Source organism: Antennarius striatus, chromosome 3, assembly GCF_040054535.1.
Source record: "Antennarius striatus isolate MH-2024 chromosome 3, ASM4005453v1, whole genome shotgun sequence".
NCBI lineage: Eukaryota > Metazoa > Chordata > Actinopteri > Lophiiformes > Antennariidae > Antennarius > Antennarius striatus.
Window position 1 is genome coordinate 25887432 of NC_090778.1, and position 14636 is coordinate 25902067.

Sequence of the window (14636 nt, forward strand, 5' to 3'; positions counted from 1 at the left end):
TCCGGGGGCAGTGATTCCTCTCCTCCAGCCGAGAGCTTCGGGCTAGCGGCGGAGTGCTGCCGGAGAAACTTTGATACGGCGGCTCCGAGGGGGCGGTGAAGAGGACCACGGCGTGTATTTAGATTGCTTTCCTGGTTCTTGAAAAAGCTAAGGAGGGATTCCAGTTTGATGGAAGAGTAATTATCAATGACAACACAATCACGCCATATTTACCTGAACACCACGTATCGTCTTTTAAGTAAAAATTACGTTATATTTGACTCCCGAGCTTGCTAAAAAAAAAGGTATAACATCATAATTTTCTATCGTATATTCTTTAAAAGTGTGTAAAATTCAAAATTTAACTCTACTCACGTGATAAATCCGTCTTTAAACGTATTTTTTATCGTTTAATTAAGTCGCATCCCTCCTTAACTTTCCTTCTTCTTTTTTCTTTTTTTTTTCTTTTGACACACTTGCGCACGAGACACCCAAAGCAGAGGCGCGCGTACTGTTGACGCACGTGCGCACTCGAGTCCGGCCGCACGCGCGCGCACGCGCGCGCACACACACACAAACAAACAGACAGACTACTGAGCTTGACCTTTCTCGGGTTGGCTGTGCTCGTGTGTGAGAAGTCGTCTGCAAATTTAAGCGATTGGTGCGCCACCTGTTGGACAAATAAGGAACAACAACAACATCACGTAAACCAAAAGTGAATTTTAGATGCAGGTTGGTAAAATATGATGGACTGAATTTGGAAAAATAAAGCATGTTTTTATTAATTTAATAATTTAATTTTATTCATGTTTTTAATATTAATTTTATCAATTAAGTCCCTATAGACAAATAGAGGAATAAGAGTCTTCATCTTCATTTTTCAGGCTGACAAACAGCTAGTTTTGAACTAACCAGAGAGAGAAGACAAGAAGCGGAGGAGGGTAGTGGTGATAGATGTGACAATACCAGCTGGTGGTAACATCAGGGAGAAGGAGAAGGAGAAAATCAAGAAGTACCAACTGGAGGTCCAGCTGGAACAGATGTAAGACAGAGCCAAAGTGGTCCCATGTTGAGCAGCAATGAAATGTGCTTTTGTATAGTAATACAATCACTAAACTCATTCACTTTTTATCTTTCTGCTTTTTTCTTGCTTTCCACTCATCCTCTCTTATGGAAGTGTTCCAATCTGATTTTGATTGCTTACATATCCACCGCTGCTGCTGCTGATGGGAGTCTTACATTAGCAGCCCTGTTGTTCTCTGCTGACTGGCATTAGTTATCCTGTCCCTGCCTGTTACTGTATACACAGTTTACTGCACATGAGAGGGAAGAGACACTCACTGCTGCCTGTGTGTGGACTTTAAGACAGGATGTCTGCAGAGATGAGTGGGCTTTATTTATGCTGCTGCTGTAAACACAGCAGTATAGCTGTCAGATAATGAGAGTGATTGTCGTCACTATATTTTGAATAAGAGGGGCTTTCTCAGCTTGTTCACGCTACAAGTGTTGGTCACACAGAACCAAATATTTAGATGACTAGTGAACTCTGCTGACGGTTCTTCATTGTGACAGTTTCAAGTCAAAAGCTCTTTTCTACGGAGTGATGACAGGGTGCTGATGGGAATTGATGCGTAATACAAAAGATTATAGACCGCAAGACCAATGATGACACCAACAAATATTGATCTATTGCAGCTTTTTCGGTGCATATGACTCATCCCGACAACTTGTCCAATCGTTTTTGTGACCAGACCTGACAACTCAGGTGGTGTTAACATACTCAAGGCCTTTATGGTGTAACTGTTTATTATGGTACATAAAAATATACAGATGAAATCATGAACGTAAAAATTAAAAAACTTTAAAAAAAAAAATGCTGACATTCTTATTGGTGAGATCAAGACGCTTGCATACATTACTGTTAATCATACTTTTCCTATGATAAATACAAAATTGTGACAAAAGGATTTAGACTTTAAAAAAAAAACAGTTAAATCATTATACGTTAGTTGAAAAGTATGGGTACAATCATCAACAGATGCACATGTACTTTTTTCTAGCCTATATATCATCATCTTCATCACAGTGCAGGGAGGCTGCAGGTTACAGTCACATGATAGCATTTGTTCCCTGGAGATTAGCATGAGATATCTGGCTGTCAGGAGTCAGAATGAAACACAGATGGTAGAATAAAAAGCCCCACTACACAGCGCAGTAACATAAAGGTTGAGCATCAGAGCGCCTGAGCAGCAGCCGGCGGTGATGGCCGGGCCTTTTCCGACCGTCAGGAGGGGAGGAGAGCTCTCTGGAGGATGTGAGTCAGGTGTTCATCACTGCAGAGAGGTTACAGTCTCCTCAGCAGGCTGCGGCTCCCAGATGCCTCTGGCACTGGTCCAGCTTCCAGGAGTCAGGTGTACCGCCACATGGAAACCACGAGCCGGGTTTTCACTGCTGTCAAAGGACACAGAGGAATTAATGGAGTCGCAGCGAGGCAAAGCGATAACAAAGAGCTGTAACGTTTAATGCTTTGGAGATGATATCTTGGGATGAATGTTTTCAGAGTTGCAGCTCTTTATTGTGTTCAGTCCCCAATTTAGATCGCTTAAGATAATGTACATCTTTAAGTCTTTTATGGAAGAACATGAACACAACAGATTAATCTGCGTTTTAAATGTTTTTATTGAACTTCTTTTCTATCCATTTTTTCATTGTCGCCTTAAGTGTTCTGCCTGGTATTTTCTTTTCGTTTTCCATACAGCACATAAATGTTCTGTCTAGAAGTGAAAGCTGAATGAAACTTAAAGCAAAAAAAATTCCACAATAAGCTGTTTAATAGAACAAGATCTTTTCAAAGTAAAAGCCTTTGTTTGAACATGAACTATTTCAAATAAGGAACATATAAGTATCTATGATACACAAGACAAACTGAAAATTTTGCATTGAATTTGATAAATACAAAGCTACACAGCACTAAGAAAATAAAGGTCATTCATTATTACTCACAAACAAAAGTTGTGGTGTGTCACATTACTGTATCTCATGGCATTGTGTTGCCATGGCAGTGGATCTTTGGCTTGTATGGATGAAAGTGTGGGCTGTGTGAAATCTAAAATATTGCCAGAATCAGTAGAAGCAAACACGTGCATCACATTACAAAAATATAACCAAAGAGCTTCACGTGAAATGCGCCCACAGCGAAAACCAACACGTGCTGCAAGCAGACGCACCTTTGGCTCATGGGCGTGAGCCGGCGTCGCAACCTCAGCAGCCTGGCTGAGAGATCCCACCCGGCCCGGCTGGGCTCCTCGAAGGGTCACCGTTATCGAAGTGGGGGCTTTCTGCCCTAATGACACACAAACACAACCGCTTGAATCTCACAGCGAGACACACCGGTCCTCAAAATAGTCTAAAAATGGACTTGAATGTTTGCTTAAAAGCGGCAAACATGTTGGGATGGAAGTTGCCAGAATGTCTTAGTTTAGAATAGCTAAAGCATAGCTGGGTGCTGAATGATGAGCGTGAGTTTCAGTTTAGTGAGAGCGGTGACAAATACAACTAAAAAAGAAAAGAAAAAATAAACAGGAGCAATGAAAGCATGATTTTGATTTGTCTTTATTGTAGAGCAGGAACAGAGATTGGAAAATGCCATGTGTTACTTTTATTGCTTTTCAACACGTCTTTGCAAAAGGTCAGCATTCACACTCAAGGATTTTAAAAGCAGATGATTTAATGGGTTGGTTTACAAAATGCTGCTACACAAACAGGCAACCAGATTAAACATTCGTGAAATGACTGCAACAAACAAATCTGACACGCAAAATACGTTTGTATTTAATTTTTGGGTGTCAATTTGGTCAATTTTACCAACAGCGACTTAAATGTAATTCACAATTCTTCTGAAACAGTTTCTTCCATTTATATTTTACAATTTTGTCCATTTCTTCATAAACATAATGTGTCAAACATTGACTGGGAATCTAACCACTTATTTCCCATGAGCCTCCTTCTGAACAGGACAACAAAACACGTGTCGCTGATCTACCCTCTGATGCCGAATAGCCGAACGTCTCGTTTTAACCTTAGGATGATGGTTTCTTCCAGGCAAACTATTTACATCCACGTCCACAGGGCTGTCCTCGGCGGTCTTCTACTGCAGCCGTCCTCCCGGGCCTACACACACCCTGATCTAACGTTTCTAAAACAAAGGTGGAATAAACCCTGTGCTTTCACCGTGGCCGCCGCGATTTGGCAGCTCGGGACATACCAGCGGTCTGATTTGTGATGTGAGCCAAGCCGGGCAAGCTGCTGGCAAGTTTGGCCAACCCGCCGTTGGTGAGCAGTTGGTGGATGGCGGTGGTTTTGGCCACGCCTCCTGTGGTGACCATAGGCAGGGCCCGGAGCAGTGTGCTGCTGCTGCTGCCGACGGAGCTCAGGACCTGACCCTGAGCTTTTCCACAAACCACCTGAAGGGCGAAGATGAGACAAACAGCATGAGGACGGGGCACGCTTAAAACCCAGCTTTTGTTTTGTATGTGGACTCCTTGAGAAAACTTTTACTTCAAGTTGGGAGCAAAATCATTAAACATACTTTTTATAGTTTTATTAGCAAAATCCACAATTCATCAGGTGTTTACAACAATAAAAGAACAAGTTTAAACAGTTGAATAAAACACAGATGACAAGTTCTTTTTAAACCCAAAGTTCTTATACTGACTGATGCACACCAGTCTATAAATGGTTCTGATTTAAGCCCATAATGACACAAATCTTTAGTTCCCAGTACAGAACCTGATCTTTAGTCAGACACCTGGTTCTGGCAGTGTTCCAGAGGAATCAGCCCATTCCTCAGGGGTTCACATCTGCACTTATTTCATTCTTCCTCCTCCGGACATACCGCCGAGCCACAGGCCTGAAAAGTTCTAATTATGTTTCATCACTCAACTGATCAACATCCCAAAATTTCCGTGGTGTACCTAGATGATTTGTGCTTTTGGGTCAGCAGTGGTGAAAGACTTGGAATCCAGGCATGGAACCCTGAAGTAAACTTAGACTTTAATATAAAAAACTTTGACTCTACTGTTGCTGTTTAAACATTCCGATTTACAGAGATGCAGTCGGGGGGGTGAATATTTTTGACTTTTCAGAAAACAGTAAAAGTAGTATTTTGTGCGGAATGTGGAAAAAAATAACATTTGCATCAAATTATTCTAACTGCGTTTGTGTTTACAGCAAACAGCTGGTGAATTCTATATTCTGACTATAAAACTAAACAGAAGCTGAATAAGTTTGCTCCCAACTGTACGCAGGCTAGATTTAGTGATTCTAGACAAAGGGGAGAAGCTTATGGTGGTGGCGTTGGCGTGCTGGACGCAGGTCCAGTCCACCAGAGACACTGCCGGTGTGGAATGTTCAGAATTACGTCGGAGTGCATCTACAGCTGTCTGATGCAGCCAGAGGCTGGGGCAGGAGCTCAGTCCACCAGGTCTTGGCTTGGGGACCGAGTTCAAGACCAGCGTGGACCAAAACGTTTAGAGTGTGAACTGTTAGTTGGACAGCTGAGAGTTCTCCTCCTGAGCACTACCAAGGTGCCCTTTAGGAAGGAACCAAACCCCACAAGTTGCTTGCTGGGCTCTTTGTGGCTGCCCACCGCTCTACCATCATCCTCTCCAAAAATGTTTTGCATGCTTACAGGCCCCATATGTGTGTGTATGTGTGTTCAGTTCCCATAGGTGTGTGTGTGTGTGTGTGTTTGTTTGTGTGATATAAAAAGTGGAAAAATAATTTCCCTACGGAGATCAGTGTAGTATATTAAAAAAAAAACATTGACAGACTGCCAGAGCAATTTACAGTTTTTCTGTTATTAAAATAATGATGTGGGAGGCAAACAAATCCTCTGAGCTTTTCCCTCTGTGTGTTAATCTATGTGTTTATTTCACCACAACCAGTCTTTTATAATGTTTTAGCTAATTATACACACCTAGTTCTTTGGAAAATGGTTTTCACAGTAGTAGACAGAATTCTCAGACATTGAACTTTTAAAAAAGCACTGTAACCTTGCCACAGAGACGTACCTGGGTGCTGCTTGTGTTGGCTGCTGTGGAGGGCAAACTAGGAGCTTTGGTAACGATGTCCTGCAGACTGAAACTTAGGCCTTGTAGCAGACTGCTGGCGGAAGGTGCTGCACGCAAACACAAAGATGAGGAATCAATGGGGCAGCTGGGTAAAATCATTTTCAAGATTGAAGCAAAAACTGTTTCCTACTGGTCAAAACTGGGAAAACACACACACACACACACACATACACAGCACATGAGTGTCATGTCTAAAGGGTAAGGTTTGGGACAGTGACAGACAGCGATGGTGCCACAGGTGATCAATGATTGTTTAAATGTGTCCTTACACACTGTTTACATCCAGTGCTCCAAACTTTAACCTCACTCGCAAAGCGGTTAGCACTGCAGTGTCTTGAGGCTACTGCACAGAGATTAGCTGCACAGCTTGAGAGCGCAAACAGGCGTGCAGGACAGGACAGAGATACCTTGGGCAGTAGCCGGAGCTTGCGCCTGGACTGGTGTGGTGGACCCTGACACCATGCAAGGTTGTACGCTGTTGAAAGAGCTGGAGCCTGGGGACAGGGCACCAGACATCTCTGAGAGACTACCAGACCTGCAGTGACACACATAACCACCAGTCTACTCAGGAGCTAGCCCAGCAAGTGCTGTTTGGCCATCATTCCCAAATTCAGAGTACACCACTCATCAATCCCTCTGCAGCAGACACACTCTTGTCCGATAGGGTGGGCATGGGTGCAGGCATGATTGGGGGTTTAAGTGCTCTATAATGAATGGGCCTGTGTGTAGGGCAGACTAGCTTACCGCTGGCCTGTAAGAAGTCCAGAGAGCTCCTTGGCTCCAGCCACAGTCTGCCCCACTGTCACTGTTAGGGGCTTTGCAGCAACACCCACTGTATGGAGAAAAATCAGAGCACGATTGATGGTTATTCACCTCTGGACAGTCGCCTCACACTATCCTCACATAACTAATTCTACTCAATTCCTACTTAATTCCTTTATTAATCAGCCACTCTATCCTCACATAACTACAGTATAATAACAGACGCCTCACACCGTAGTTATTTAAACAAGAGTCATATGAAGGCAAGTGTTGTTTTTTTTGAGAGTGGATAACCATTACTGACACTGAATGAAACTCCGCACTCCACGTGGGATTTTATGAGCACAATGACAGTCAAGTAAATAAAAAAGTCAATAATCAACCTTCCAATACATTGTTTATCCAAGATGTTTCTCCAAGATTTTTGGTTAATTTTCTTCTTTGGGAGAACAACAACAGTATCTAGCTGCATTTTCAGTCTTCTGGTTTGGAACACAGGTATAAATACTATTGTCAAAACCTCACAGCCCTAGAGGTGGACCAAAAACAGACGCCCACTACGCTTTCAATGTATTCATATAGAACGTGAAATAGGATTAAAGGTGTACCAGTCCCACCTTGAAAAGGCTGTGCAAACAGTGTTAGTATAAGACATGTCCTGCATTTCTTTCATGATCCAAGGGAAGTGTGGATTTCTTGAATATATGTTACAGAAAAGAATGTCAACGCTCAGAATCACCTTTATAAATAAATGAAGGCAAACTATGTAAAATGCTTGAGTTGTTTGTAAAGATCGGTGAAGATGCAATAAATACGTTGTGATATATTTCAGAACAAAAAATCATGTCTGTGCCATCATTGAAGCATGATTTTTCCAGGAACTGTTTTGTACCTTCATGTACAGCGGGGCTGATGTTGCCCCCTGCTGACTCGCTTTGAGAAACGATGGTGACCTTGATCTTGGCTCTCTTAGAGGCTTTGCCTGGTGTGGGACTGGGTGTCTGCCTCCTCTTTCCATAGGACCTTAGTTCATCTCTGTCCAGTCCTTCCATCTGATCGCTGGTCACTGGCACTGCATCATGCAAGCAAACACACACACACACACACACACACACACACACACACACACACACACACACACACACACACAAACTGCTGAGGCAGGCTTTTTTTATCGTGTTCCAAAGCTAACATGTCTATATTGACTGGAGGTGCTTTGAAATGTGCTCAGCAGTGATCCATTTACTATCAGTATTAGTATCTTGCACGTAAAAAACATTAGGGCAATGGGAACAAAGAAAGAGGTGAAAAGGCACAGAGAAAAGGAGAAAGAAAGAAGGACAGACACTTACCAAAAATACAAGGAGGAGTGCCAGGAGGAAGATTTTTCCTCACAAGCATGTTTTGTTTCATAAAAGCAGCGAACTGAGCTGGAATGAATCGAAAAGCCGGAAAGGAAAGTTGAAGGAAGAGACAGAGGAGGAGAGCAGAGTATTTCAGTCACGCTCCATCTCGCCCCACAGATGTCGTGACATCATTATCTAGTTGCCGTCAGATTCACATCTCACAAACAAGCCTGGCTGATGCATCTTTTTTGGCAAAATTCAGCAACTGCTGAAGCGAAAGACTCATTTTAACATGTTTTCATCAACAAGCGGGGACACTGTGAAGGCTAGGTACACACATGCACAAAGAAGCACTGCACACACACGGCAGTGAATGCACTCAAGAGTGTGTTCAGTGCGGTGGGGAACCAACCTTGAGCCTGTTTGTGTGTGAGTACGGTGCCAGAACACTGCATGTGTGTCTTGAGGAGTTGCGTGGCTGTGATCAGGCTGGACTTCTGTGCTGGAGACAGACCAGACGTCTTGGGCTTTGGGCTTGAAGTGGGACTGCTGCAGACACTGGACAGATCCTGAAGACGTGGGGGAGATTATAAATCACTTAACAGGTAGACGGAAAAAACTTTTAATACTCATTAGACAAGATGAGAACATATTTAACTGGAACATGACCCCATGAGAGTCCTCTGAAATGCATTTATTGTATGAAATGAATGGTGCATTAGATTCTTAAATCCAAAAAACAGAATATTTATTCGGATAATTGTGTAAAAAACCGAAGACACAACTAACAACAACTCGGCTTCAACCTTTAAACTTTCCACGGCTTCTGAGACAATTCCAGTGTTAAAGAGTTTAGCGGGGATGCCAGTCCTGAATCCTAGATCTCCAAATGTCTTGCTGTACTTAATCACTATTCAACTGAGAAACAGACAAATGTTCTTGTAGGAATTTTGTCATTACATGCAGCCCAAGTGGGTTTTGAAAAATGCTGATAATTGGAGCCACCGTTTACCGACCTCAGACCCCGATGGTGAGATGGGAACTCTCAGTGCAGGGGAGGAAGGTCGTCCTCTCTCGATGTCGAAGGGAAGTTCCCTTCGTGGCCTTTTCTTCTTCTCCGTGTCGAGGTCCCTCGTCTCCCCCGAGCCATGGCCGTGGCCCTCTGCTCGCGTGAGGACACCTGATAAAAAGTCGGCTATTTCATCCTGCAGGTCAGCGAACAGAATAGAATTAACATCAGACATTTTTGTGATATAACATAAGGAAGAGGTTTAGAAACTTGGACATCTAGTTGCAAAGACCTACCTGAATGCAGCGATCCACCATCGTCTGAGTCAGACCCTCAGATTTCATTTTTGCTGAGCTGATTCTGTGAGGGGGTGAATGAAGTTAAAATCCTTATAGCACTCACTACTAGGAGTGATTCAGGACTTCTCATCGGAGGTCAAGACTCACCTGAGGTTGTCATCTGCTCCACCAACCATCACCATGCTGTTGTCTGCCCTCAGCTTCTCTCTGAACTCTTCCATGCTTTCTATACTACACTGCAGTGCATTCTGCCCAATAACAAACAACACTGGTGTCTTCATGTCCAGCAGGGGGTCATCCACATCCTGCAAAACAGTAAGACATTACAAATCACAACAACAAATCACTTGAAATGAACTCCACTGGAAGACAAAGACTTCGTGCTCACCCCTCTCGGCCCATTGACTGTTAGTAGGGGAAAGCCGAGACACACCACAGCTGTCAGGTACTCCATGAGGGACACCTGCAATTTACCAGGAAATTTATTAGTATGTGATCTGATACTGATCTGAACTAAAAAATATTTACTGTCTGATTAAATCATTGTGATAAGTCATAAGACGTCTTACATGACAAGCAATGAGAGCGCCAGCGTTCCAGCCGACCAGAATAATGGGCTTGTGGGGGAAGTGACTGTGAACCTGGTGGTTAAATTTACTTCATAATCAACACAGCTGCAGACACATCATGGAACATCAACCATGAAATTTAGAAGTAACACTTCATACTGATAAGACACCGAGTTTTTATTTATAATATTTTGATTTTTAAGATGAAAGCAAGTTAGTTTGTCGGCAAAAACTACAGATATGAAAAGAACCCTGCAAAGGAGAAGAATCTTACTGGTACTATTTTATTCATAATATTAGGATATTAAACTTCATATCTAATGATAGCTAACTGCTCTTGATTTCTGGTAGCAATGGCAGCCTGATGACTGAAATTCAAAGTAACCAGAGACAAACTCCATGTAAATTATTAACCCTTAAATTAATACAAAAAAATCCAACAACTGCAATTCTGTTTTATTTGCTCTCCATAACAGTCTTTGCCAATGAGATTTTGTTTTTCTCTATCGGTGAGACAGAACATCCTACCTCCATGACCTTGGACCTGACCGTACCCAGCATGTGCTCTAGACACTGTGTAATGCTAACATTTGCACCACTGTTCACGTGACTGTGCACTGGGATGACCTGAAAAAGACAAACATCAGTTATAGACACATGCTTAAGACAATACTATACTAACACTTACAGTATATGTTCGACTGAGATGGAATTGAGACCTTTCCCAAACAGGAAAGCTGTGACTGCCAGAGCCTCATCCGGCGTGAGGTAGCGAGGGCCGGGTTGGTCGGGCTTGATGGTGCAATTAGGATGAGAGGGGATCCAGGAAGCTTGCTCTGAAAAGGAAACAGAGAAGGAACTTATCTCAAATACTTAGCATAAAAAGAGTTGAATATAAAATGCTTTCTGTTGCAGTGGTGAAGAGTTACCGGTTTGTTTTGGGACAGGACTCCGACAGCTGGGTCCCAGGGCCTTTTCAAGAGCAGTGACAGAGCCTCTGCACTCGGAGCGCCAGTCTTTGCTGATGTCAGCAACATTCTGTCAATCAGCAGAGGCAGCTTCCGGCAAAAAGAACAGGAATAATAATGAATCAGGAATCCTTGATCTTACTGACGCTGGCATCCAATGGGAAATATGTATATATATTCTTAGTCTTTACTCATACCTTGCTCTTGAGAGTCTGCAGGACATCCAGGTAGGCAGCAAGCATGGCAAGACTTAAGGATTCAATCATGGTATTGTGTAGCCACTGTGTCAGTTTGGTGTCCCAGTTCACACAGGCTAATGCATGCCGCACTTTCCTGGCACATTTGTCCACAGCTATCCTTCGCAATATTGGCTCATTTGGAGCCTAATTGAAACAAATTCACACAAGAGGCCTGGTTAATATTTGAATAATCCAATAACTGAATAATTAAAACTGTAACAGCCATGCCAAAATTTAATCAACACAACCCTTTGAATAAGTATTTTGATGCCAATTTACTTTCGTGCTTTAGTCACAGACATTTGAGCACAAGGGGAGGCTTATTTTTAAAAACGGTAAAATAAATTTGGCTAAGGGGGTGTTTTTCATATAAACCTTCAGTATTTAACTTGAATTGAGCATTTAAGTCTGAATGTTCATATAAAAATTAATACAAATACATGCAACTATATGCATCAAATTTTTTTACTATTTCACTCTTTCTGTGAACATTATCCAGTCTTTACTCGTATTTTTTTTCTTTTTTGATCCAAGACATAAAAGAAAATTCAGAACTCTGTGTCAGTCGGCGTGGAATTACGCAACAGATTTCAGCTGATGGACTGATCTGTGGGGTACATGATGGATGGAAACTGCCCATGTCCATAATAGAGCACTGATATGAGTTATAAGAATCCTCCAAATAGCTCTCTGTGCATAATAAAATGGGTTTTACAATGTCCATTTAACTCAGCAAGGGGGAACCATGCACACTGTTAAGTCTAGACTGTACATTTCCTTATTTCCTTAAACGGTGCTATACCTGGTTATAACTGGTTTCAATCCAGTATTCATAAATAGAGCAGTACATAATACATAATTAGTACATAATTTGAAATCTCTTGAGAACAGAATGAGACAAATTGAGGAAAACTTACATTTTCGTTGGCCAAGCGAGCGAGTCTTTCAGCCTGTAGAGCTTTCAGAACTTTATTGAAAAGTTTGTTTTGGGCAACTGACCATCCAGTCCTAAAGCACAATAAAGATCCTGTTAAAACAGTGCATCTTTAACTGAGATCCTAAGGATCATTACATCTATTGTGGATCAAAACATGGGTCAAATAACACACAAAAAATGAGAGTTAAGATCTTTGATTACTTGTTTATATGTTCCTCCCAGTCATCAGGGGGCGGAGGGTTCTCAGCAACTGTGCGAGCAAAAAGAACATGCCGCTCACACTCCTTCATCACATTGAGAGCTTTTTGGTTGTCATAAAGAGGAACAGGTGTCGCTGAGACTGTCTCCACGTCTATTGCAGAATCCGACTCTCTGTAGATAAAGAAAAGAAGTTTAAGTTACTGTAAGTAACAACATTTGATCAGTAATAAATATGAATGCCAGATGATTTAATTTCCTGGAGGTAAAAATAGGAGTGTCATGGTAATCCCAAGAAGGAGAATGACACAGAGATGGATTAGAAGTTATAATAAGGACTCACGACAAAGCTTCAAGCTGACGGCGAGGGGTAACAAACAGCGTCCTTGTTGGCCGGGCACTGCTGGCATCTGGATGAGCATTCCATGGTTTGGCATAGCTGTGGTCCAGAAATACTAAATCCAGTTCTCTTTCATGGGCAGAAAGCTGGAAAAGCAAGGATGTGCCCATCTTTCTAGCTGATATTTGAAAGTCCTTATCCCCACCACGATGCATCTTTTTCCTGGGCCCCAATGGGCCCTATTAGGGGCTTGGTAACTTTGTCAATTCAGTTCCAACTGCAAAAAGAAGCCAAAATGTACTATTATTATTGACAACCATAATGGTTATAATGCATCTTTCATGCAAAAATGTCATTCAAAATGCTTTACAACAAGGATAATACACACACAGTAAGTGCTTTATATTAAAAAGAACTTAGCAAGAACATACTGTGTATCCTGCATGTAACACAAAATCATGTAAAAAGAGTGAAAATAGTAATTTCCCCATAAAGGGGATTAATAAAGTTCATCTTCATCTTCTTCATGAAAACTTCAAAAGAAAATGAATTTAGTGATAAAGAAAATATGATTAAAACGATAAAAATGGAGATGGGAACAAAAATAAATGGAAGCTCAAATAGGAATGAAAATAAAAGCTTCATCGAGTATGAGATAATCCATTTTATTTCAGCTTGAATCAGATTCGCATTTATTGAAATATCAAACCAAATCTCAACTGGTTTCAATATATTAAAAATGAAATGCAAAAAATAAGCAAGTTCTTTGATGTACATTTAAGATGCATTACTCATTAACGTTTGATCGAGAAATTATGCAAAAAATGCTTCGTTCCAGTCTCTTAAAATTCTAATGTTGCAAAAAGTCATTGAACAATACCTGTTGTACAGACTAAATGATCCTTAACCAGAGGATTCACTGAAATAAGGAAATAATAGTTACAGCTACACCCTTCGAAAATGTGCAGGTACTGCGTCCACACACACACACACACACACACACACACACACACACACACACACACACACACACACACACACACACACACACACACACACACACACACACACACACACACAACACACACACACACACACACACAACTGCTCTGTCATGGATACTCTTATCTGAAGTATTGACATCTATGTTGAAAATAACATTACGTCCACGAATTAATATGAGCACATCGGTTGAATATTAGAACTAATGTCATTGGAAGTTATATTAATATTTATTATTACGTAAATCCTTAGAAAATAAACGATGTTCTTCGGCTGGCCTAGCATGCTAACGTTAGCATAGCAATCTAAAACCTACACCGAACGGCGCTTTCGCTCAGCCCTACTGCTCACCTTTTTGTTCTGTTATCCCATGTTTGTCGTGCAACTCTTAATTTGAGACGAAATATAACCTAGAAGGTCGTTTTTATGGCAAACGTGTAGAGGTTAAACAAAAACTAATATTTAATGCGTAGGAAACACACTTCCTTTTGTTGTGTGATTCGTTGCCACGCTAGATCCGTAATCCTCCTTTTGTGGAGGCTAATAATGAGAGAGATCGGAGAAACGTCAAAACAAACCTGGCAACCCAGTTTATGGCGCGTCAGTAAGTGGCGGAAAACCTGGACTGGATCAGCAGCGGAGTCTGGATTATTTACACCTAATTCCACAGACATACAGACAGACACTTTATTAATCCTGCAGGAAATTATATTGACAAAACTAACAAAAAATTGTTTCTGTATATTTATCTAAATTATATACATATGATTTATCATTTATTTAAAAAAAGATGTCATCAGCGGTTTGTTGACAGATTTGCATGACAAGATTCTGAGAATTATACGCAATTAAATCAT

At 41.5% G+C, this 14636-nt stretch overlaps 1 protein-coding gene across 5 annotated transcripts; it reads right to left on the reverse strand.

Annotated features, from left to right (window-relative positions):
• Positions 1–1767: 1767 nt before the first annotated feature.
• kansl3 (KAT8 regulatory NSL complex subunit 3) lies at positions 1768–14296 on the reverse strand. Of its 5 annotated transcripts, none has more exons than XM_068310889.1 (22): positions 14131–14296; positions 12781–13054; positions 12441–12611; positions 12220–12310; positions 11261–11446; positions 11025–11153; positions 10815–10931; positions 10624–10722; positions 10096–10167; positions 9915–9989; positions 9674–9831; positions 9524–9587; positions 9235–9423; positions 8631–8787; positions 8225–8302; positions 7765–7944; positions 6855–6942; positions 6518–6645; positions 6051–6157; positions 4244–4442; positions 3207–3322; positions 1768–2427 (listed from the first exon to the last, which is right to left on the reverse strand). In XM_068310889.1, the coding sequence occupies exons 2-22, from the start codon at positions 12990–12992 to the stop codon at positions 2425–2427; spliced, it is 2619 nt and encodes an 872-aa protein (XP_068166990.1). In that variant the 5' UTR covers positions 12993–13054; positions 14131–14296; the 3' UTR covers positions 1768–2424. The 5 variants fall into 5 exon arrangements, with proteins under 5 accessions (XP_068166990.1, XP_068166989.1, XP_068166991.1 ...); XM_068310888.1 differs by having other exon boundaries at positions 1768–2430; XM_068310890.1 differs by lacking the exon at positions 8225–8302 and having other exon boundaries at positions 1768–2430.
• Between the last annotated feature and the right edge of the window lie 340 nt (positions 14297–14636).

Excerpts from the sequence above, each read along its gene's own strand:
- kansl3 (XM_068310888.1), bottom strand. The coding sequence starts at position 12,992 with ATGCATCGTGGTGGGGATAAGGACTTTCAAATATCAGCTAGAAAGATG. Across the intron at positions 12,612-12,780 it reads CGTCAGCTTGAAGCTTTGTC|AGAGTCGGATTCTGCAATAG; the intron begins GTGAGTCCTTAT and ends CTTTATCTACAG. Across the intron at positions 9,832-9,914 it reads CAGTCAATGGGCCGAGAGGG|GATGTGGATGACCCCCTGCT; the intron begins GTGAGCACGAAG and ends ACTGTTTTGCAG.